The sequence below is a fragment of the Lithobates pipiens genome, unplaced genomic scaffold (assembly GCF_037356315.1).
Source record: "Lithobates pipiens isolate NorthernLeopardFrog02 unplaced genomic scaffold, aLitPip1_a1.2 Scaffold_23, whole genome shotgun sequence".
In the NCBI taxonomy this organism is placed as follows: domain Eukaryota; kingdom Metazoa; phylum Chordata; class Amphibia; order Anura; family Ranidae; genus Lithobates; species Lithobates pipiens.
The window spans coordinates 133,961,866-133,985,172 of NW_027507785.1; the positions used below are offsets into that span (position 1 = coordinate 133,961,866).

General features: G+C 45.6%; 1 protein-coding gene across 1 annotated transcript in view; it reads left to right on the forward strand.

The window, feature by feature from the left end:
- The window catches only part of TOM1 (target of myb1 membrane trafficking protein), a 519,326-nt gene that overhangs the window by 379,963 nt on the left and 116,056 nt on the right, over positions 1-23,307 (forward strand). The window contains exon 12 of the mRNA XM_077452403.1: positions 6,691-6,766. Within this exon, the coding sequence (XP_077308529.1) occupies positions 6,691-6,766 (76 nt within the window). The remainder of the gene's footprint in view (positions 1-6,690; positions 6,767-23,307) is intronic.

Below are 23,307 nucleotides of genomic sequence, written 5' to 3' on the forward strand. Positions count from 1 at the left end.
TATCAACATTGAGGCCAAAAGGGGTATACGTTTTCAATCTATGTATCCATGCCATTTCCTATTTTGAAATCCTCACCAGAGACCCACCCCTCCAATGTGGTTGGTATTTATCAATCCCCATATATAGAGTGTCGGAGGGGTCTCTGTTATGCACCTGATCGAAATGGCGGGAGACTGGATGTTTGTCAAAGCCTCTCCTAATGTTCCCTATATGTTCGTTAAGTCTTGTTTTCAGTGCCCTTTTGGTCCTCCCAACATACTGGAGGCCGCAAGGGCACTGTATAAGGTATACCACCCCCTCCGATGAACATGTGATGAAGGGTTCTACATCGAAGGACTTCAATGTACTTGTAGAAGTGAACCTACAGATTTTTCTATCTCTACATCTAGTCAAAGTACAAACCTGACAATTCTTACATCTATAATATCCCTTGAGGTTCTGAAAGAAGCAACGATTGCTACTCAGAGGATCGTGTACACTCAGTGCGATTCGACTCGCCAGGGAAGATGCTCCTTTAAAAACTACCTGTGGTCTCTCTGGTAAAATGGCACCAAGAACTGAGTCACTCGTTAGTAAATGCCAATGTTTATGTATCAACCGCTTAATGCTACGGTGTTGTACCGAAAAGGTGGTAAACGGTATCCTATCCTGCAATTTTGCATTCTCCAGTTGTCTATTAGCTAACAATGTTGTTCTATCTTTCTCGCGGGCTGTTTGGAGTGCTGTTGACAGGGCTGCTCCATCATAACCCTTCTCCAAAAACCCATTTGTGAGAAGGGCCGCCTGCTCCTCCAAAGTATCAGTGCAGTTCCGCCTCAGACGTGTGAACTACCCTTGGGGTACCGCCCTTAACCAAGGTTCATAGTGACAGCTATCCAAAGGTATATATGAATTGCGGTCAGTAGCCTTGAAGAACGTAGAAGTCACAAATCTGTCGTTTTCTATTTTTATTTTCAAATCCAAGAAGCTAATCTCCTTCTCACTTGCTTCAAAATTAAGTTTAATGCCTCTCTCATTTGCATTGAGAGTGGCCATAAACGCATGTAACTCCATATCTGATCCATCCCAGAGGAGGAGGACGTCATCGATATATCGAGCCCACAAGGCCACCTCCGACCTCCTGGGCTGAGCGATGCGCTGACGTCACCCCTTACGAAGGAATTGTACCCAGGAACGATGAGTTTGTCCGTTTGCGTCCGGCCGGAGCATCGGACTTAAAGCTGATCTTTCCTTTGTGCTTTTTAAGTGCATTTTTGTTTTTATATTTGAGTTATATTAAAAGGTTTTACACTATTGGAGCTTCATTTCTTTTGCATGGAATAGGCACATATGACCTAATATATGGGAGATAACTAAAGATACCGTATATACTCGAGTATAGGCCGACCCGAGTATAAGCCGAGGCCCCCAATTTACCCCCAAAAAACTGGGAAACCTATTGACTCGTGTATAAGCCGAGGGTGAGATATGCCTGTCCATCCCTGTGTGTGTGTCCATCCATCCATCCATCCCTGTGTGTGTGTGTGTCCATCCATCCATCCCTGTGTGTGTGTCCATCCATCCATCCATCCCTGTGTGTGTGTCCATCCATCCATCCATCCCTGTGTGTGTGTGTGTCCATCCATCCATCCATCCCTGTGTGTGTGTCCATCCATCCATCCATCCCTGTGTGTGTGTGTGTCCATCCGTGTGTGTGTGTGTGTGTGGCCTTGTGTGTCCAGCCTACCTGTGTCCCGAGCCTCCGTCCGGTCCCGAGCCTCCGTCCGGTCTCGTCCCGTCCCGAGCCTCCGTCCGGTCCCGTCCCGAGCCTCCGTCTGGTCCCGTCCCGTCCCGAGCCTCCGTCCGGTCCCGTCCCGTCCCGAGACTCCGTCCGGTCCCGTCCCGTCCCGAGCCGAGCCTCCGTCCGGTCCCGTCCCAGGATCACCGCTCTTCGTCGGCGCCCATTCCCCTGTTCAAATGCCGCGCCTCCCTGTCTGTGATAGGCGGAACACAATTTCCCAGCAGTCTGTGTTCCGCCTATCACGGACATCCTCTCATCCTCGTCCGTAGTATGAGGATGAGCGGATGTCCGTGATAGGCGGAACACAGACTGCTGGGAAATTGTGTTCCGCCTATCACAGACAGGGAGGCGCGGCTTTTGAAAGTTAGAATGGCCGCTGTCTGTCTGCTCGACACGCTGTTCGGGCAGACAGACGGCGATGACTCGAGTATAAGCCGAGGGGGGCACTTTCAGCCTCAAAAAAGAGGCTGAAAATCTCGGCTTATACTCGAGTATATACGGTACTTGTTTGACAACCTGGTCATGATATCGGTGGAGGGAGGAGAACAGCTGAGGCCCTTCTGAAGTGGGAGATATCTATTGTTACATGCTGTTGGTTACCCTCTGTAGTGGGGGGGGGGGGGGGGGGGGTCATGAAATTCTGGTAAGGAGTAATTTTGGCTGTATGGTGGTAGATTAAGCACTTTCTACACAATAGAAGATTTGACGATTTCATCTATATTGGACTCTGTTGGAATGTAAATGTCTATATAATTATACATTGGGTGTTCACTATTTTGTTTTATATATTTATTTATTTTTCGTTGTTCACTGTGATCAATTATCCTATAACCCTTATTCTTTAGTACTGGGGGTGATAGGCCTAATTTTGCACATTATTATTGAAATTTTGTCTGTTTTCTACTTCATTGAATTTTATGTGGGTTTATGATTTAGCGCAGCTTACTCAATTTTTCATTGGTAAACCCTTGCCCATTTTTACTTGGACTCTCCAAGATGCTCTCTTTATACCCAATCACTTTACTTACCTGTTGCAAAATGTTCTTTAAGCTCATCCTTGTTAGTACCTTTTACATTGACAGCTTTTTGTTGCCCTGTCCCAACATTTTTTGAGGCTTGTTGCTGCCATCAATTTCAAGATTACCTTATTCTTTTTTCCTTAAATTGGTCCATTTTCTTAGTTTAACCACTTCAGCCCGAGCCTCTTTTTTACACTTGTTGTGTTCAAGTTAAAATATTTTTTTTTTGCTAGAAAATTACTTAGAACTATATATATACACACACACAGTGCCTTGCAAAAGTATTCACCCCCTTGGCTTTTTTACCTATTTTGTTGCATTACAGCCTTTAGTTCAGTGTTTTTTTTTATCTGATTTATATGTGATAGACTATTGTGTTCTGATCTATGTTGGTGAAGTAAAATTAGAAAAATCTATACATAAAACTATTTTTCAGAAATTAAAAACTGATAATTGCCATGTGCGCATGTATTCACACCCTTTGTTATGCAGCACATAAAAAGCTCTGGTGCAACCAATTACCTTCAGAAGTCACATAATTAGTGAAATGATGTCCACCTGTGTGCAATCTATGTGTCACATGATCTGTCGTTACATATACACACTGTTTTGAAAGGCCCCAGAGGCTGCAACACCTAAGCAAGAGGCACCACTAACCAAACACCACCATGAAGACCAATGAACTCTCCAAAAAAGGAAGGGACAATGTTGAGAAGTTCAAGTCAGGGTTAGGTTTTAAAAGAAATTTCCAAATCTTTGATGATTCCTAGGAGCACCATCAAATCTATCATAACCAAATGGAAAGAACATGACACAACAGTAAATCTGCCAAGAGACAGCCGCACACCAAAACTCACAGACCAGGCAAGGAGGGCAGTAATCAGAGAGGTAGTACAGAGACATAATGTAACCCTGGAGGAGCTGCAGAGTTCCGCATCAGAGACTGGAGTATCTGTACATAGAATGACAATAAGCCGTATGATCCACAGAGTTGGGCGTGTGTGTATATATGTATGTATATATATATATATATATATATATATGTGTGTGTGTGTGTGTGTGTGTGTGTGTGTGTGTGTATATATATATATATATATATATATATATATATATATATATATATATATATATATATAATATAAAATTTTAACACCCTAGAGCAGGGGTGCTCAACCAGTGGCCCGGGGGCCACATGTGGCCCACGGAGCCCTCTGATGTGGCCCGCGACCTCCTGCTCTGGGATGGCGGGTTGGCAAGTCCAGATTGTGGGTTGCCAACCCACCATCCCAGAGCAAGAGTGGTATGAATGAAGCCGGCGGTAGAGGAAGCAAGTGGTTGCGGAGCAGAGATGCATAAACTGACCTGAATGGAAGACTGTTGTTAAAGATAAGTTTATTACTAAAATTGATGTGTATATGGGCATATCTGGGCTGCTTTTAAACTGATCCGCAGGTGCAGCGCAGAGCACCTGCAGGTTTCCTGCACTGAGCCATAAACTTCTGCTATTACCTGCGGTTTGGTGCACTTCCGAAAGTGCATCACCCCTGCAGGATATAATAGAAGTCTATGGCAAAATACAGCTAAGCCACAGGTGCACTGCGCTGCACCCTCAGTGGGTAAACCACAGCATGTCAGTGTGAAAGCCGCCTTAGGCTGCTTTTTACACGATCGGTTCCGACACAATCAGAACCTCCGTCCCCTTCCATCTGTGAAAGATCTTATCTGAGAGCCCATAGTGTTGAGTGGGCTGTGTCTGTGTCAGCTCTGCATATGCGGAGTGGACTTGGACCTGTCATCCACCCGCTCATTGTAGCCCGTGACTAATTACCAAGTTGCTTAAGTGGCCCTTACTCTTGAAAAGTTTGGGAACCCCTGCACTAGAGAATAAAATGGCGATCGGTGTAATACATTCTGTCACACCGTATTTGCACAGCGATCTTACAAGCGCACTTTTTTTTGGGGATAAAAATTTTAATAAAAAAATTAAGACAACAGTAAAGTTAGCCCAATTTTTTTATATTTTGAAAGAATATTACGCAAAGTAAATAGACACCCAAATATGTCACACTTCAAAATTGTACCCGCTTGTGGAATGGCGACAAACTTTTACCCTTAATCTCCATAGGCGATGTTTAAAAATTTCTGCAGGTTACCATTTTTGAGTTAGTGGCGGTATAGAGGCTAGAAATATTGCTTTCGCTCTAACAATTGTGGGCATACCTCACATGTGTGGTTCGAACACCAACTCTCCTATTTACACTAAAATGGAATAAAAAAATTTTTTGAAAAAATTAATACATTTCTCCTTTTAAGTGCTATGGGGGGGAAGTGACGTTTGATGCCGCTTCTGACCTCCCATGTCATGGAGCCAAGCAGGGGCCATCTTCCCCTCAGGCGGCAGCCAGGCATCCGCAGGGGGGGGGGGGGGCGCGATCATCTCCGTCGCTACCGTTGGGTCCGGTAAGCGGGGGAGACGACCAGAGAGCGGCGAGGGGGGGACGGGGACCTCTCCTGTCACTGATGACAGTGATATTGTGGCAAATCCACCATGGAGATCACTTTTATCTTAGAGAGGCACACTGCTAGCTGCTGTGGGTATGCCGATTTGCGTGACGTAAACATTTGTTCTGTTTTCTATTGTAAATAAAATATGGATTAATGAGGTTTGCAAATCTTTGCATTCTGTTCATGAGACGCAAAGGTATCCAACTTGTTCATTTAGGCTCATGAAATTAGAAGTAGTGCCTGGTGTTGTAAATCAAGGTTCTGTGAACTGGGAAACCTAAGATCAGTCATGTGAGATAGCTGAAGGTGAAAGTTGACCCCTTGTTAGAATATGAACATTGGTCATTGACGGGGAGTGAGAGCTCCTTTTGGGTGACATCAAGTTACGCTCCTCTTGGTCTGCATTCTATTTCTGACTCCTCTTTGGCACACTCACACATCTTCCACAGGTCTCCTGCTGCTTTTCTGTCTGTATTTGATCGCCTGTAGCTTCAACGATTAGAACATTCATCTGAATCTAAATTATTTCTGCCTTTCTTTTTTTTTTCTGTCACGCTCATGCACGCATTCATTTTCATCCAGCCATTTGTTCTTTCTAAACCTTGTTTTGCCACTGGCTGGTTCTCTATTTGGACTTGTATCTGCCTCTGCTAACCATGCAGCTTACTGAGCTTTGTGGCTGGTGCAAGCACTTAAGGGCTTTTGTGCCATTCTTTCTCATTAGCGGCATGGTGGTGGGGATCTACTTTATACTGGAGGCCATTGTGAACAGCGGACCTCTCTCTGATGAGCATTTCTATGATCGGATTGACCTTCAACAACCTAAAATCCCTTCATACCGTGGACTGAATCCAACTGTGTACAGCAGCCTCAGGTTGCCTACTGACATGGATCCTACATAGCAGTTTACATTTGGCTTGGAACATTAGTATGATTGGGGTTTTCACTTGCTTGGAAATTAACTCTTGTGTTGCTGTATATTCATGAAAGTTTTGCTTTGCTATTTGTGGTAAAACTTTCCTCCTGAGTCTATAGACCACTGCTTGATTTAATCCCATTCCATCAAAGAACCTTGACCGCTTATCTAACAGAAAAACAAGTGCTGTTTTGCACTACTAGTATAATTTAAAAAGTGAGGTTATGATAAAAATTCAAGGTTGCTTTTTGCTGATATGTTCTGTGACTGTTTGTTTCACATCTATATATTGTATTGGAAGATAACACTTGTGGCCTTCTCCCTCAGCTGTTACTTTTGTCCTTTGCTAAATTAACAGTCAGATTATTATGCTTACATTCTGTCTCTATTTTTATATCATATATTTTTCTATACTTTTCACATTCATCTATTTTAACCTCCTGTATATTTCTTGACAAATTTATCTCAGTGTGAAGTATGAGGATCCACAAGCCGCAGATGGTCTTGCAGGAGCCCTGGATTCTCGGCAGCAAAACACCGGAGCGGTATGTAATCTAAACTTATCTGTAAAAGAATGTAACCCAGCAGGCCGGTCTTTTCATGAAATTTAAGCTATCTGTTTTTCCTGTCTGGTGTGGTTGCCAGTTAGTTACAGAATGTATATTTTTTTTTTTTTAAATGCAAGAAGTGTAAGTACCCAAATTTGACCTGTTAGCTTCTTTTAATCCATGTACAGCGGGGCTAGAGTGTGGGAGGGAAATGCAGTACAAGGAGTCAGTTGGTTGATGTGTGGATAGGAAGTGGCTAGATAAGAGAAAGCGGACCAACACAAAGATGAGCTCATCACTGCACTATTTCTCCCTTTAGTGGCCAATAACAGGCTGGGGCAGGTCTAAGATAACCTGCAATATGAGAAAGTGGTTTAAATAATGCTGAACATCAAACTGATGAGATTAAGCACCTAAAAGAAAATATTGCTAGAGTAATATCTGGATTGAAGCTGATTTTTTTTTTGTTGCATATTTTAATTGTCCATTTGAATCTGTTTTAATTGACAATTTTCTCTTATATTCACCGACCGACACAGCTCCTTTCTGTAACTAAATGGGTTGTATAGCCTTCCATTAGGAGAAACTAGGCAAAATTGTTACACAATACTCAGAACTTTAATCCCGCCCCAGGGGGGCGGGCCCTGTGCTATCAACCCTTCCCACTACTCCTAGCAGCTTCAGTTTTTATTTTGCCTAGCAAGGAGAATGACCTAGGAAACCCTGCGGGCCTCTCGGTCCATATTTTTGCTGCAGGTTTTCTGCTTTTTGCGCAAGATAGAAGATCTCAGGATCTTTCATCATCTGCCGGCTGGGTGACAGGCTGGTTAATGAAATCCTTGTCGTCTCCCCGGTCCGGCCATTGAGCGTGAGCAGGCCGCAGCTAAGGCTCGGCAGGCCACGACATGCCTCAGCTCCAGAGGTGGTCAGTGAGCTTCAATGCTCCAGGGTATACATATTACCGGGCTACTGATGTCTGGATCACAGTATACCGAGGCCAGCAGCCACCCTGTAACTGCGCAGGAGTGGGTCTGTGGTGGAATGTCTCCCAGCTCTTCAGGACTGGTAAGTACGCCTCTCCCTGCTTCGGTGGAATGAGAAGCTGGGCATTCCCTGGGGGGGTCAATTCGGGGGCCACCTTAGCTCCCTATCTTCTCTCCCAAGTCCCCATCACCCCTCCTTCTCCCCTCTGAGGGAGGTGTCTGCATGTGCTGCGGGCGGTGTGTGTGTGGGTCATTGTTTCTCACCTGTGGGGGGTCTGTGCGGCTGGCGTTGGTCCTGGTCCAGGTCTGGGAGTCCCAAAACATGTTTATGGAGGTTGTCTGACTGTTAGCAGGCAGCATATTTTTATTTTTTGCTCTGTCACCGCATGGTGCCATTCCGGCGGCCATCTTGGATTTGGGAAAGCTATAATTCCCCTGGTGAGCTTCAGCAGCCATTTTCCATAGGATTCCTATGGATTACATGGGCGGCCACTTAAAGCCTGAGCGCTTTTTTCACCGCTGGCCTCTTGTGGCAGCATTACATGTGCTTTCTCTAGCCGCTTCCTGTATCCACTGTGTGTGTGCAGAACGCTGGATGGCTCTTGCTGAACGCTGAAGCTGCTCTGCAGATCGTTTCACCACTGGTGGGAGCTGCTGCTGCTGACAGTTTTTTCCTCTCTGCAACTGGGAACCTCCTAGGGACCACAGGCACTGCTGTTGCTATCACAGAATGCCCCAGGGTGGTGAGTCTAGCGCTAAGTAACCCCTCACCCCCCCCCCCCCCCCCCCCCGATGCGGCGGCAGCAGGAGGGTGGGACCTTTACTGTCTTAAGTGCCCTTGCAGGTGGCAGACAGGCTAGGGTCAGCATGGCTTCAGAAATTGGTGTTTCTTCCCCCGAAATCCAGGCTATAGCAACCTGGTCACCTGCAGTTAGAGCGGTGCGCATTGACACCCTGACGGCGGTCCTTGACTCCTATGTTGCTAAGATTGAGGCGGCACATGGCAGGAAAGGTGCACGTAAGAGGCTCCTGCCCCCCCTCCCCCCTCCTCTGGGGAGAGCTCTGATGCAGACTCGGGCCCTGCTGCGGCTGGAAACCCTGCTCTGACCTATCAGACGTGGCTGACCAGAACCGTTCGGACAGTTAGGATGATTCCCCGTCCGGGTACAGGCGCGACAAGGCGCTTGTTGGAGCACTTATCACAGCTGTACGTGATACCCTGAAGATTCAGGAGCCAGCAGATTCCTCTGCTGATGTACCAGTCCCTTTTGGGTCCCGCAAGCCAGCACGTTCACCTAAGGTGTTCACGTATTTGACTTATTTTGACAAATTCATCTACAGGAAATGAGGTCGCCCGCAACGGGCCTTTTCGGTCCCCAAAAATTTGGCGGTGCGTTATCCCTTTGAGGAAAGCCTTCTCAAAAAGTTGTCGGCTCCTCCAGTTGTGGACCCCCCAGTATCTAGGTTAAATAAAGTAACCACGATCCCAGTTGAGGGGACTCCTGCATTCAAAGATCCCACGGACAGGAAGGCCGAAGCAGTGGCTCGTTCCTTGTTTACGGTTGTGGGGACAGCCGTGCGACCTGTACTGGCATTCGCACTGGTGTCGCAGACACTGAGTGGGCAAAACTTTTGCACCGTGAATTGGGAGTGCAGAATGCCTCCCCTGTCTGCGTGGAACTAGCAGGCCAACTAGTGCATGGCCTTAAGTACATTTGTGACGCGGCCCTGGATACTCTCCCTCTGCTATCCAGGGCCTCAGTGTCAGCCAGGGTGCTGAAGCGCCTCATTTGTCTAAAATGCTGGTCTGCTGACCAAGCATCCAAGAAAGCTCTGATGGATCTTCCCTTCCTTGGCGAACGGCTCTTTGGAGCCTCGGATGACATTATTAAAAATGCCACGGGTGGTAAGAGTACACTACTCCCACAGGCCAGGAAGGGCCCTCCTTTTTCGCTCACAAGCGACTTTTTTGTCCACCTGTGCTTCAGCAAAACGACCCCAGCCCGACAGGACGCCCACGGACGGTCAGAAGCTTCCCTGGAACCACAAGCCTGCAAACAAAAGTGCTACCGCATGAAGGTTTGCCCCAACCCATGTCTCGGGTGGGGGGTCGTCTTCGGGAGTTTGCAGCCCGTTGGACCTCCCGGTTATCAGACCAATGGGTCTGCGATCTGATTTCCGCAGGTTACAAGATAGTTTCTCTCTTGGAAATAATAAAGAAGTATTCCTGCGCCGAAATGGAAAAAAAAATGTATTAATGAAATGGGGTACTGCTGCACTCACTGCAGGGAAATGTCTGAACCCGGGAAGAGAGATTGGTACAAGAATAGTGGTGCGCTGTACTAGAGGATATGTAAATTTACAATAGTTGTTTATTGTGTAGACATGTAGAGGTAAAACCAACGAGGGTGGCCAAGGTAAGTATAGTATAGGGTTAAAAGTGTATATACAGGTAAGTAAATAGCGGCTAGTAGCACATCAGATATATGACAAAAATAAAATATAATAGTGTAATTATCATATAGTCTCTTGGATCATTGATTTGTCATACACTACAATACATAAAAATAATTCATAAAAATTAGTGATGTTATATGGTGATAATACGTGCTAAAATTAATATTTAGAACTAAATTAAAATAAGTAAAGAGTAATACAATTTTGTTTAAAAATAAACAAAAAAATGCGTTAGTGCTGAGGGGCTGGATCCAAGTAAAAGAAAGCACAGTTTAAACAATCGTCTAAACCAACGGATGGGTATCTATATCAAATGTCCATATAAAGGTGCATATATTTAGATAAAGTGCTAAATATACAAAATCACATAAGGTGCAAAAGAGCCGTGCAGCGACTATATCATGAGTCGCATAAAACATAAATAGACTTAAAACCAAAAAATCGCATGAAATATAAATGAACTACAGGTGTAAATAAAGTGCTAGGTGTTCTTCAATGTAATGGGTGGTAGTTAAAGTGATTCAACGAAGTTCAGTGGGGTGACGTTTTTTTCCGTGTGATCCTAGATGATCAATTTATGGATGTCCCCTTACCTTCTGTAAGGTTACAGCATATATTGAGTGTATCTTTAGGTGTCCCTGGAGGTCTTTTTCCCTTTATGGATCCTAATATAGCAATTCCTGTTTGGCGTCCCTCTCTTGTTCCCTATATGGTGCGTGGTCTCTTTAAGAGTCACTTTGGGGTATTCGCCATAGGGGGTCTCATGCCGAGTATCATATATGTTGGATTAAAGCATAAAGGAAGGATGCCCCATAGTGTAGTATTTTTTAAGTGCAATATTTATTATGGAAATAACTTAGTCAGGTACTCACAAACATAGGATGAAAAGCAGGGAGTGTAAAAACGAGCAGCGAGCTCGACCAGCGTCACTTCCGGTAACGATATTGCCAATACCGCTACAGGACGTGACGCTGGTCGAGCTCGCTGCTCGTTTTTACACTGCCTGCTTTTCATCCTATGTTTGTGAGTACCTGACTACATTTTATTTCCATAATAAATATTGCACTTAAAAAATACACTATGGGGCATCCTTCCTTTATGCTTTAATCCAACATATATGATACTCGACATGAGACCACCTATGGCGAATAGCCCAAAGTGACTCTTGGAGGCCACGCACCATAAAGGGAACAAGAGAGGGAAGCCAAACAGGAATTGCCATATTAGGATCCATAAAGGGAAAAAGACCTCCAGGGACACCTAAAAATACACTCAATATATGCTGTAACCTTACAGCAGTAAGGTAAGGGGACATCCATAAATTGATCATCTAGGATCACACGGAAAATAACGTCACCCCACTGAACTTCGTTGAATCACTTTAACTACCACCCATTACATTGAAGAACACCTAGCACTTTATTTACACCTGTAGTTCATTTATATTTCATGCAATTTTTGGGTTTTTTAGTCTATTTATGTTTTATGCGACTCATGACATAGTCGCTGCACGACTCTTTTGCACCTTATGTGATTTTGTATAGTTAGCACTTTATCTCACTGTATGCACCTTTATATGGACATTTGATATAGATACCCATCCTTTGGTTTAGACGATTGTTTAAACTGTGCTTTCTTTTACTTGGATCCAGCCCTCAGCACTACCGCACTTTTTTGTTTATTTTTAAACAAAATTGTATTACTCTTTACTTTATTTCTAAATATAAATTTTTGCACGTATTATTATCACCATATAACATTACAAATTTTTATGAATTATTTTTACCTGTATGTATTGTTGTGTATGCTAAATCACTGATCCAAGAGTTTCTCTCTTGGCCACCAAGCAGATTCTTTCCCTCCAGCATACCAGTGTCCCCGGTTCGCCGGGAGGCCCTTTTAGGGGCGGTGAGGGACTTGCTGAATCGGGGGGTGATTGTACCTGTTCCGGAATCGGAACGCTTCCAGGGGTTCTACTCAAATCTGTTTGTGGTTCCCAAGAAGGAAGGGGTACGTCCAATATTGGACCTAAAAGCCCTAAATCACTTTGTAAAAGTGCAGAGTTTCAGAATGGAATCAGTTCGCTCAGTAGTCACTCCACTCCATCAAGGGGACTTCCTGGCATCCTTGGACATTCAGGATGTCTACCTGCACATGCCCTCGGCATCAAAAATGTCTGCGTTTGGCAGTCGGGGAAGCACACTACCAGTTTGTGGCTCTTCCTTTTGGCCTGGCATCAGCCCCCCGAGTCTTTACCAAAGTACTGGCTCCAGTATTGGTGTTGAGACAACGCGGGATCGCGATCGTGGGTTACCTAGACGATCTCCTCCTGAGAGCTTCATCTGCCTCAGAATTAGATGGGGATGTGGCGATCACCTTGCAGTCCCTGCAAACGTTTGGGTGGCTGTTGAACCTAAAGAAGTCAATGGTGGTATTGACTCAGCATCTGGAGTACCTGGGGTTACTATTGGACTCCAGGGAAGCAAGGGTTTTTCTCTCCTCAGACAAATTGCTGACTCTCAGATCTGCGGTCAAACTATTGATGAAGCGCAAGTGGTCATCACTCCGCTTTTTCATGCGGGTGCTTGGGCTCATGGTAGCCTCCTTCGAGGCAGTATCTTATGCCCAGTTCCACACCAGAGTCCTGCAGAAGGAGATCTTGACAAAATGGGACAAATCGTTGATCCAGGTGAGCCAGCCAGTCAGGGACTCCCTGATCTGGTGGTTGAGGTCCCGGTGATTCAGGCCAGAAAATCTTTCCTTCCTCTGAAGTGAACGGTGGTCACTACTGACGCCAGTCTGTCTGGCTGGGGTGGAGTGATGGGGATTCGTTCGGCTCAGGGCCGACGATCAGGCTGTGCTTCCACACGTGGTCGATGTGTCTTCAAGGGTGTCCGACCGGGATACAGTCAGACAACGCTGCGGCTGTGGCGTACATAACTCGCCAAGGGGGAACAAGAAGCTCAGCCACCGCTCGGGAGGTTGCTCACATACTTCGGTGGGCAAAGCGACACGTTCCGGCCCTGTCGGCCATTTACCTCCCGAGGGCGGAAAATTGGCAGGTGGACTATGAGTCGACAGATGCTGGACCCAGGAGAATGAGCATTGCATCCAGAGATGTTCAGGCTGCTGTGTCTTAAATGGGTCACACCAGATGTGGATCTATTGGCCTCCCGGCTCAATCAGAAGGTGCCGAGATTCGTGACCGGGACAGGAGATCCGTGGACAGACGCGCTGGTGGCTCCATGGGATCAGTACCAGCTGATCTACGCCTTTCCTCCGCTGAAACTGTTGCCACGTCTGATTCACAGAGTGGAAGCTGAGGGGATTCCAGTAATCCTGATTGCCCCAGATTGGCCTCAGCAGGCCTGGTACGCAGACCTGGTGTGCCTGGTGGCAGACGCTCCCTGGCGACTGCCATTGAGAGAGGACCTCCTATCTCAAGGTCCAATCCTTCACCCTGCTTTACCATTGCTGGCTTTAACGGCCTGGTTATTGAAAGCCAGGTATTGAGGAACCGGGGTCTGTCGGACTCTGTGATTCCAACTATGCTAAGGGCGCGGATATATCATCGTACTTGGAAGGCCTACATATCCATGTGTGAGGAGAAAGGGTGGCATCCGCTCTCCTTCTCTATATCCAGGATCCTGCTGTTTCTTCAGCAAGGTGTAGACCAGAGGTTGGTGTTGAGCACCATCAAGGGGCAGATTTCAGCTCTGGCTGTCTTTTTTCAAAGACCCCTGGCGTCTCACTCATTAGTGAGTACCTTTGTGCAGGGGGTGCGACATGTAGTCCCTCCGGTGCGTCCTCCGTTACCTCTGTGGGATTTTAACCTGGTGTTGGCGCTTCAGAAGCCGCCCTTTGAGAATATCAGGGAGATTCCTCTGCTGACCCTTTCACAGAAGGTGGTCTTTCTAGTGGCCATCACATCAGCCAGGAGGGTTTCGGAACTGGCGGCCTTGTCCTGCAAGTCGCCTTATCTGGTCATCCACAGGGATAAGGTGGTGTTGCGTCCGCAACCATCCTTTCTACCGAAGGTGGTTTTGGCCTTTCATATCAATGAGTACATTGTATTGCCATCATTGTGTCCTAAGCCAAAGCACCCCAAAGAGGTGGCCCTTCACGCTCTAGATGTGGTTAGGGCTCTGAAGGTGTACTTGCCTACCACAGCTTCCTTTCGGAAGTCAGACTTGCTGTTTGTTTTGGTGGCTGGTCCTAAAACGGGCATGGCGGTCTCGTTGGCCACCATTTCCAGGTGGATCAGACAGATTGTAGTCCAAGCCTATGCCTTGAAGGGGCAGTTGCCCCCTTTTCCAGTCACGGCCCACTCTACAAGAGCTATCGGAACGTCTCGGGGCTTCCGACACCAAGCGTCTGTCGCTCAGGTGTTCGTCTGGTCATCTGTCCATACGTTTACCAAGTTCTACAAGGTAGACGTCAGTGCATCGGCTGATGCCTGTTTTGTCCTGGATTTTCGATAAAAATGATGCCTTTTTTTTCCTGGATTTTCGATTAAAAATGCAGTACTGTTTTGGTTAATGCACTGTTGCATTACTTCCGCAATGTTGCGGTCTGGGAGATCACTCCTGTTGAGGATACCCGATTTATATGGTGGTGGTTTTCCACTCGCTGTTGTGTTTTTTTTTGTTTTTTTTTTTGTGTGTGAGTTTCGTTTTACTAGTTCCCACTTGCCATGGTGGATAAAGTTTTTATGCAGTTTTTCCCACCCCTTGTTTGGCACTGCTTGGGGACATCCCATTTAGTTACAGAGAGGAGCTGTGTCGGTTGGTGAATATAAGAGAAAATAGAATTTTTTGTACTTGCTGTAAAATCCTTTTCTCTGTAATTCACCGACCGACACAGCACCCACCCCTCCTTTTTTGTACGTTATACTGCTTGTTGACTAGGGATGAGCTCAGGCGTGTTTGCATGGAACACGTACAGAGCCCGCTAGGAAGTGAGTGCAGCGCTAATCACAGGCAGTAAGACATTGCCCGATTTCTGCAGCCGCACGTCGAGGCAGTGTCTCACTGCCTGTGATTAGCACTGCGCTCAATTCCTGGTGGGCTCTGCACGTGTTCCATGCGAACACGCCTGAGCTCATCCCTATTGTTGACGTACTGAAGCTGCTAGGAGCAGTGGGAAGGGTTGATAGCCCCCCTGGGGCGGGATTAAAGTTCTGTGTATTGTGTAACAATTTTGCCTAGTTTCTCCTAATGGCAGGCTATACAACCCATTTAGTTACATAGGAGCTGTGTCGGTCGGTGAATTACAGAGAAAAGGATTTTACAGTGAGTACAAAAAAATCCTATTTTTACCAATTTAACTTTTATATCTTAACCACTTGCCGACAGCAGTATAGTACATTTACTGCTACAGGGCGGCTGCGCAGGATTATATATATATATATATATATATATATATATATATATATATATATATATATATATATATATATATATATATATATATATATATATATATATATATATATATATAATGTGTGTGTGTATATGTTTGTGTGATCCAGCACTTCCAGGTATTGGGCGTGAATGTGCGCCGCTGGTGGCTCACTCCTACTGTAAATTTACATAGCGGGAGCTGCTAGTGGGTTCCGCTGGCACCTACTGATCGTCCTGTACACAGGCAGAATGGCAAGCTGTTTATGTAAACGAGGCAGATTGCCATTCTGTCAGTACAGAAGGCATGGATCCTGTATTCCTGTAAAGTTTGAACACAGATGCATGGCTTCCACTAGTAAAAGCACCTCCCCCCACTACACACCAGCTAGGCACAGAGTTAGCGTTGTTCATCCCTGTTAACCCCTTCCCAGCCAGTGTCATTAGAGTGACAGTGCATATTTTTTAGCACTGATCACTGTATTAGTGTCACTGGTTCCCCAAAAAATGTCAAAAATGTCAGGTGTTCCATTTGTCCGAGCATAAATTGCAGCCCCACTATAAGTCACTGATCGCTGCCATTACTAGTACAAAATATATAAAAATTACATAAATATATCCCATAGTTTGTAGACACTATAACTTTTGCGCAAACCAATCGATATACGCTTATTTGGATTTTTAATTTTTTTTACAAAATATATGTAGCAGAATACATATTAAAGAGGGATTCCACCTAAAAAAAAAATATTAAAAGCCAGCAGCTATAAATACTACAGCTGCTGACTTTTAATAGACACTCACCTGTCCCGGGTTCCAGCGATGCCGGCAGCCGAGGCCAATCAATCGCTCGGCTCTCGGCTGCTGCTGTCACCATTCTAGGTGAGGGAATCAGGAAGTGAAGTGAATCGGCTTCACTTCCCGGTTCCCTACTGCGCATGTGCGAGTCGCGCAGCGCAATAGGAATTGTCTGCGCTGTCACTTGGACCCGTGTGTGTCCCAGCAGACAGCGCGGCAGGACAGGAAATGACATGGGAGTCTATGCCCGGAAGTGGGTGTAAATACCTGTCTTTGACAGGTATCTCCACCCCCCTCCCCCCTGTAAGGTGCCAATTGTGACACCGGAGGGGGGGAGGGTTCCCATCAGCGGAAGTTCCACTTTAGGGTGGAACCCCGCTTTAACCTAAATTGATGAACAAATTCACTTTTTTACTTTTTTTTTTTTTTTTTTCTTTTTTTTTTTTTTTAGAAAATTATTTTTTTCTTTTGTTTTATACAATACATGTTATAACAAGCCACACATTGTGAACAACAACCAACCACAAACTTACCGGTACAGAAAACAGTACAACATAAAATGTATCACATAAACTTGTAATGTACCCCCCTTGCCCAGATAGGTACACGAACATTCCTACCTCCAGCCGGAGTCATTCTACCATAACACAAGGATACAGTTCCGTGGCTTCACATATGATCTAGCAAATATCTTCCATGGAGTGGTGACGTTCCCCTCCCCCGCCCCCTAGTGACATGGTTCAATTAAGGAGAGTTGCCCATCCCCAAATATGCAGTGCGCCAGTTCTAAGACCACTCACTAATTCTAGCCCTTCAAGACAATCTCCTCTCCGAGTTACTTTAAGTGCTTTAAGAGCCCTTTCACACTACCAGCACCCGAAAAATACTTGTAAAGCGCCGCTTAAACTAGCAGCGCTTTACCAGCTTTTTTGGAGCGCGCTAGTGGGGCGCTTTTAACCCCTGCTAGTGGCCAAATAAAGGGTTAAAAGGGCCCACAGAGTACTGCTGCCAAAAGAGCTTTGCAGGCATTTTGCAGGCGCTTCCCATTTGATTTCAATGGGAAGGGGCGCTTTAGGAGCAGTGTATTCACCACTCCAAAAGCGCTCCAAAGAAGCTGCTTGCAGGACTTTTTTTGATGCCCTGCCAGCGCAGCACCTCGGTGTGAAAGCACTCGGGCTTTCACATTGGGACTGCAGTTGAGGCTTCTTTCAGGCACTTTACAGGCGCTTATTTTAACGCCAAAGTGCCTGAAAAACGCCATAGTGTGAAAGGTGTCTCAGTGTAGAAGACACACCTCAATGGACACAGGGATAGAGATTGACGCGACCGACCTTATACAGGAGGCATTCCCAGAAAATATGCATAAAATTGAGGGTTGAGTACATCTCCAGCACAGGGAGTGCTGGGTTCCAAACATCCTTGCCAGTCTAGCCGGGGTATAGTAGATTCTGTGTAGGAACTTGTAGTGGATCAATCTATCTCTGCTAGATACTAAATACTGGAAAGCAGAACCCCACATATCGTTCCAATTGTCTCTGTCCAGTTCTGGGACCATGGCCTCCCAAGCTCTCCTGCAAGGCCCCAACAGGAGGGTCGTTTCATGGAATAAATCTTTATATAAGCAGGAAACTGTTTTTTGCAGTGATTCACTGTGGGTCAGTAGCTCTAGGTCGCTGGGCTCAAGGTCAAGGGGCTCCCTACCAAATTGTGAGCAGAAAGTTTGCCGCATTTGAATGTACCTAAAGAAATGTGCGTTTGGCAAATCATATTTTAGTTTTAATTCAGCGAATGACAATATAGTACTGTTTGATTCAATGTGGAGCAAGATTTTAATACCATATTTGGCCCATACCACTGGATCCGGGTAACCGAAGAAGTGGGTTAAATTGGGGTTCTGCCACAGCGGGTTATTAGGAGAAAGTCTGGTTAGGCTAGGCACTCGCCCTCCCTGGGCCATGACCCATGCCTTCATCAATGAGCGCACGGAGGATGTCAGTGGGTATGGGGCTTTTAGAGGCCTGTATAGCAAATGAAACAGGAGTCCACACAGGAAGCCTCCAGGGATACAGAGGCATCATCAGGAGGCGTAGTCTGCAAGTGGTGGGCCACTGTCAACTGTCCAGCCAGGAAGTATTTGTGGACGTTAGGAACTACAAGGCCCTCCTCCCCCCCCAGGCTGTTGTAGTATTGCTAATTTGAGACAGGGGATTACTCTATGCTACAAAAAGGAGGAGATCATGGCATCTGTTTCTTTAAAGTTGGACTTGGGGATACAAACGGGAATTTTTAAGGCTGCACAATAGAAGGGGTAGAATGTTCATTGTTATCTAGTTGATCTTCCCAATGAGAGACACAGGAAGGTTTTTCCAGGCCTGAAACTTCTTGGTCATTATAACAATCACTGGGTAAATGTTCAGATTGAAGTCAGACACTGAGTAATCTGTAGTCCTAAGTATTTGATTTGGGACACCCATTGGAGGGGGGTGGTGGGGTCAGCTTGTTTGGGGATAGGATGGGAGTGCAAGGGGAGTATTTTTGATTTAGACCAGTTGACCCTGAGCCCAGAGACCAATGTGAATCTAATAGTGCCAATGCAACCTGTAGAGAAGGTCTGGTGTCACTGACAAACAGAACCAAGTCATCCCCATAAAATTCTGTGGTTTCATTTAGGGTGCCTACCTTAATGCCCTGGATTTGGGGGGAGGAACGCAATGCAATCGCCAAGGGATCCATTAGCAATGCAAAAAGACTAGTGCTCCTGGACACTGAAAAAGTCTGACCCCCCCCCCCTGGCACGGAGGGCCACTACCGGGCGCTCATACAGCAGCGAGATCCATTTGAGGAAGTTAGGGCCAAACCCCATGCGTTGCATTATATGAGTCATATAGCCCCAGTCAATAGAATCAAAGACCTTTTCCATGTCAAAAAACACCAGTGCCAAAGCCCCCCCCCCCCTCCCCCCACAGAGGACGACTCCGTCCCCAGTTGTGTATATACACTCCGTATTTTGTTGATATCTTTGGCTTTTTTGGGCATAAATCCTGTCTGGTCAGGTGATACTAAGTGGTGTATAATCTTCATCAGTCTGTTGGCAAGTATTTTGGTGAGTATTTTTAAGTCCATGTTCAGCAGGGCTATGGGTCTGTATGAAGTATAGCAGAACAGGTCTTTGTCAGGTTTGGGTAATACTGCATGTGCCTCATAAAAGGAAGTTGGTAAACCCCCCTTGTTCAAAATAGTACATGTAAAGTCGTAGAAGTCTGGGCGACAAGACATCAAAGTATTGCTTATACCACTCCGCTGGGAGCCCATCCGGTCCCGGCGATTTACCTTTAGGAAAGGATGCAATAGCTATCGCCAATTCTTTGTCCGTGAAGGGGGCCTCAAGACTGGCCACCACCTCATCAGGCAACACCTGGACCTGGAGGGAGCCCAGCAGGTTAGTCAGTACCTGGTGGTTATATGGTGGGTTAGCAGAATAAAGGTTCCGTGTAGTATGCTACAAAAGCCTGCATGATGCCCTCCATATCACTCACCATGTTATCCTCCAAGGAATTATCACAAGGTATTGCCGGATGTGTTTGTTTCTGCAGTCGGGTACGCCAACAGCTTCCCATTTTTGTCCCCTTTCTCAAATAGTTCCTCAGCCCTGTTTCTGCAGTTACATTGAGTGAGGTTTTTATAGTGTACTAATATAGGGCCCTTCTAGCCATCTGCAATTCAGTTAGGGAGGATGTGGATGGTGTCTTGTTTTTTTATTGAATATGTTTTAGCGCAGAAAGTAAAAAAATAAAATAAAAATTGGTGGTGATTTTTTGTTTAAAGCACAAAAAAATAGGTGATCAAATGGCACCAAAAGAAAGCTCTGTTTGTGGGGGGGGGGGGGGGACTTATTTTATTTGGTACAGTGTTGCACGACCGCACAATTGTCAGTTAAAATAACACTGTGTCGCATTGCATAAAATGGCCTGCGTATTTTATTTCATTTTTTGAACTATTCAGCTTGCAAAGCAGTGTACCTATGAGCAGTAGACCCTGGCTTCCAAGTCAGTCTCTTGCATACACTGTAAACTACAGAGGTGGTGATGACTGCCATGGTAGTTCATTGAGAACCTGTAAGCCATCCACAATTATGGTAGACAGTATTTGTAGTTTGTTCATTCTCAGATCTCTCTGAATGAATATCCCACCTGTGTGGGTGGGTCTCTGCACTGCCATGCTGATTTAAAATATGACAGTAGGTGATGGATGAAGAGGAGGGATTCATGGGGGTGCTACATTAGTAGCATGTTGCATTTTAAACCCTAAGTTTGGGGGGTGAACAAGGGTGCTGCATTAGTAACAGGTTACACTCTAAATACAATTGTAACATGTGACCTGTTACTAAAGGTGTACGTATCCATTAATTGTATAGTACAAGACACAGTACTTGTATTCTTAAACAATGGGTTATATTCTGCTACCTCCAGGTTATTGGATACTCAAAACCTGCTAGGGCTGCCCCCAGAATACACCATACAAACCCGCCTGCTCTGTGAGACTCCAATGTTTTGCTAGTGTTTCTGGGTAATGGACTTACCATTGATCTAACCATTCAGCTTTTCTCTGAAGCTTCTATCAAGATCTGATTGCTTACTGCCCTGGCCTTTTTAGCAGTTTTTGGATCAGTTCTCTTTTGTGTATGTATACCATAGGGACTTTACCTGGACCCACTGCATAGGGCCAGCCTGTAATGTTTGCTTTGGGCACTGGATCCTGCCTTCAGCAATCACCTTGGCACGAAGTGCAAAATGTGTAGTTAGCTGCAGGGTGCTATAAAGTTCCAAGGCCATGTCCAATTTCTGTCCTTCCCAGATCCTGAAGACCTCTTCAGGGGTATGCCCAATGTGACAGGCAAAGCTTGGACCTCTATTAGGCCAAGCATCATGCGTAAGGTAAAACAGGTTTCACTGTTCATTTACACTGGGTCCTGGCATTTTTTGCAGTTCTGTAGGCAGAATATATGGGTGTTTTTTTACTTTATTGCAGTAACTCCTGCAATTCTGTCTCCATTTCTCGTGCCAGCAATTTAAACGTATGGCAGATCCTACACGTAGGAGAGGTAGATTATACATTTTTTTTCTAATACTCATCAATTATACTCTCATATAGCTTTATTTATAGTGGCACATTATTTACTTTGGTTGTAGATGTGTCAATAGGAAGCATAACATGGTCAGATCGTGCATCGGTTACACTTTGTATCTCCCTATCTGGCGCGGCTTACTCCCCGAAATGGTGTTTGTCTAAATGAAAGTCTGCTGCAGAATCCTTAAGTGCGGGATGATGTAGCTAAAGAAATAACCGCTTATTTCCAGACGAACGAAACTCCTGGAGCTACCTGGCATGGTATGGGAGGCACAAAAGGCCGTAATAAGGAGTATCCTAATTAAACATGGATCTCGATTGAAGAAAGTACGAGAGGCACAGATAACAAAATTATTAGAAGAAATTCAGACCCTCGAGTTGCAATATAAGAGGACACAAATGCCATCAGTGGGGGATGACTTGGCATACTGGAGCCGGCAGATATCAGTTCTTTTTCGCTTTAAGCCAAAAGCAGCAATACAATCAGGGGGTGGGGTTTCATTATTTTATATATATATATTGTATAGAGTGGGTCAAAAAAGTATTTAGTCAGCCACCAATTGTGCAAGTTCTCCCACTTAAAAAGATGAGAGAGGCCTGTAATTGTCATCATAGGTATACCTCAACTATGAGAGACAGAATGTGGAAACAAATCCAGACAATCACATTGTCTGATTTTTGAAAGAATTTATTTGCAAATTATGGTGGAAAATAAGTATTTTGTCAATATCAAAAGTTAATCTCAATACTTTGTTATATATCCTTTGTTGGCAATGACAGAGGTCAAGTCTTCACAAGGTTGTCGCACACTGTTGCTGGTATGTTAGCCCATTCCTCCATGCAGATCTCCTCTAGAGCAGTGATGTTTTGGGGCTGTCACTGGGCAACACAGACTTTCAACTCCCTCCAAAGGTTTTCTATGGGGTTGAGATCTGGAGACTGGCTGGACCACTCCAGGACCTTGAAATACTTCTTACAAAGCCACTCTTTCGTTGCCTGGGAGGTGTGTTTGGGATCATTGTCGTGCTGAAAGACCCAGCCACCTTTCATCTTCAATGCCCTTGCTGATGGGAGGAGGTTTGCACTCAAAATCTCAGGATACGTGGCCTCATTCATTCTTTCATGTGCACAAATCAGTCATCCTGTTCCCTTTGCAGAGAAACAGCCCCAAAGCATGACATGACGCAGGGGACTTAAGAAAAGAAAAATAGCTCAGCATCTCTCTAACCCACCGGCCAGCTGACATAGGTCACATAAACCCCTTTCACACCACACTACCCATAGCGTGGGCGGTAAAACGCTGCTATTTTTAGCGCCGGATTTGCGGCGCATTTCGGGCCACTAGCAGGGCTCTTACCCCCGCTAGCGGCCGAGAAAGGGTTAAAACCGCCGGCAATAAGCCGCAACAGCGGCGTTTTGCCGCCGGTATTACAGCGCTGCCCCATTGATTTCAATGGGGAGCAGCGGTGGAGGAGCGATAAACACACCGCTCCATCACTCAAATGAAGCCGCTGGCAGGACTTTTCCCTGATGTCCTGCCAGCGCACCGCTATAGTGTGAAAGCCCTCGGGCTTATACACTACAGACAATGGTGCAGCTTTTTTAAGGCGGATTGCAGGCGCTATTTCTAACGCTATAGCGCCTGCAAAACACCCTGGTGTGAAAGGGGTCTAATACTTTTAAAAACTCCATAGAAAATCTGGAAACCATATAGGTCTAAATTGGGAAAGGGGAGAAAGAAAACAAGGAGGGGGAAGGGAAAACGAAAGATGTC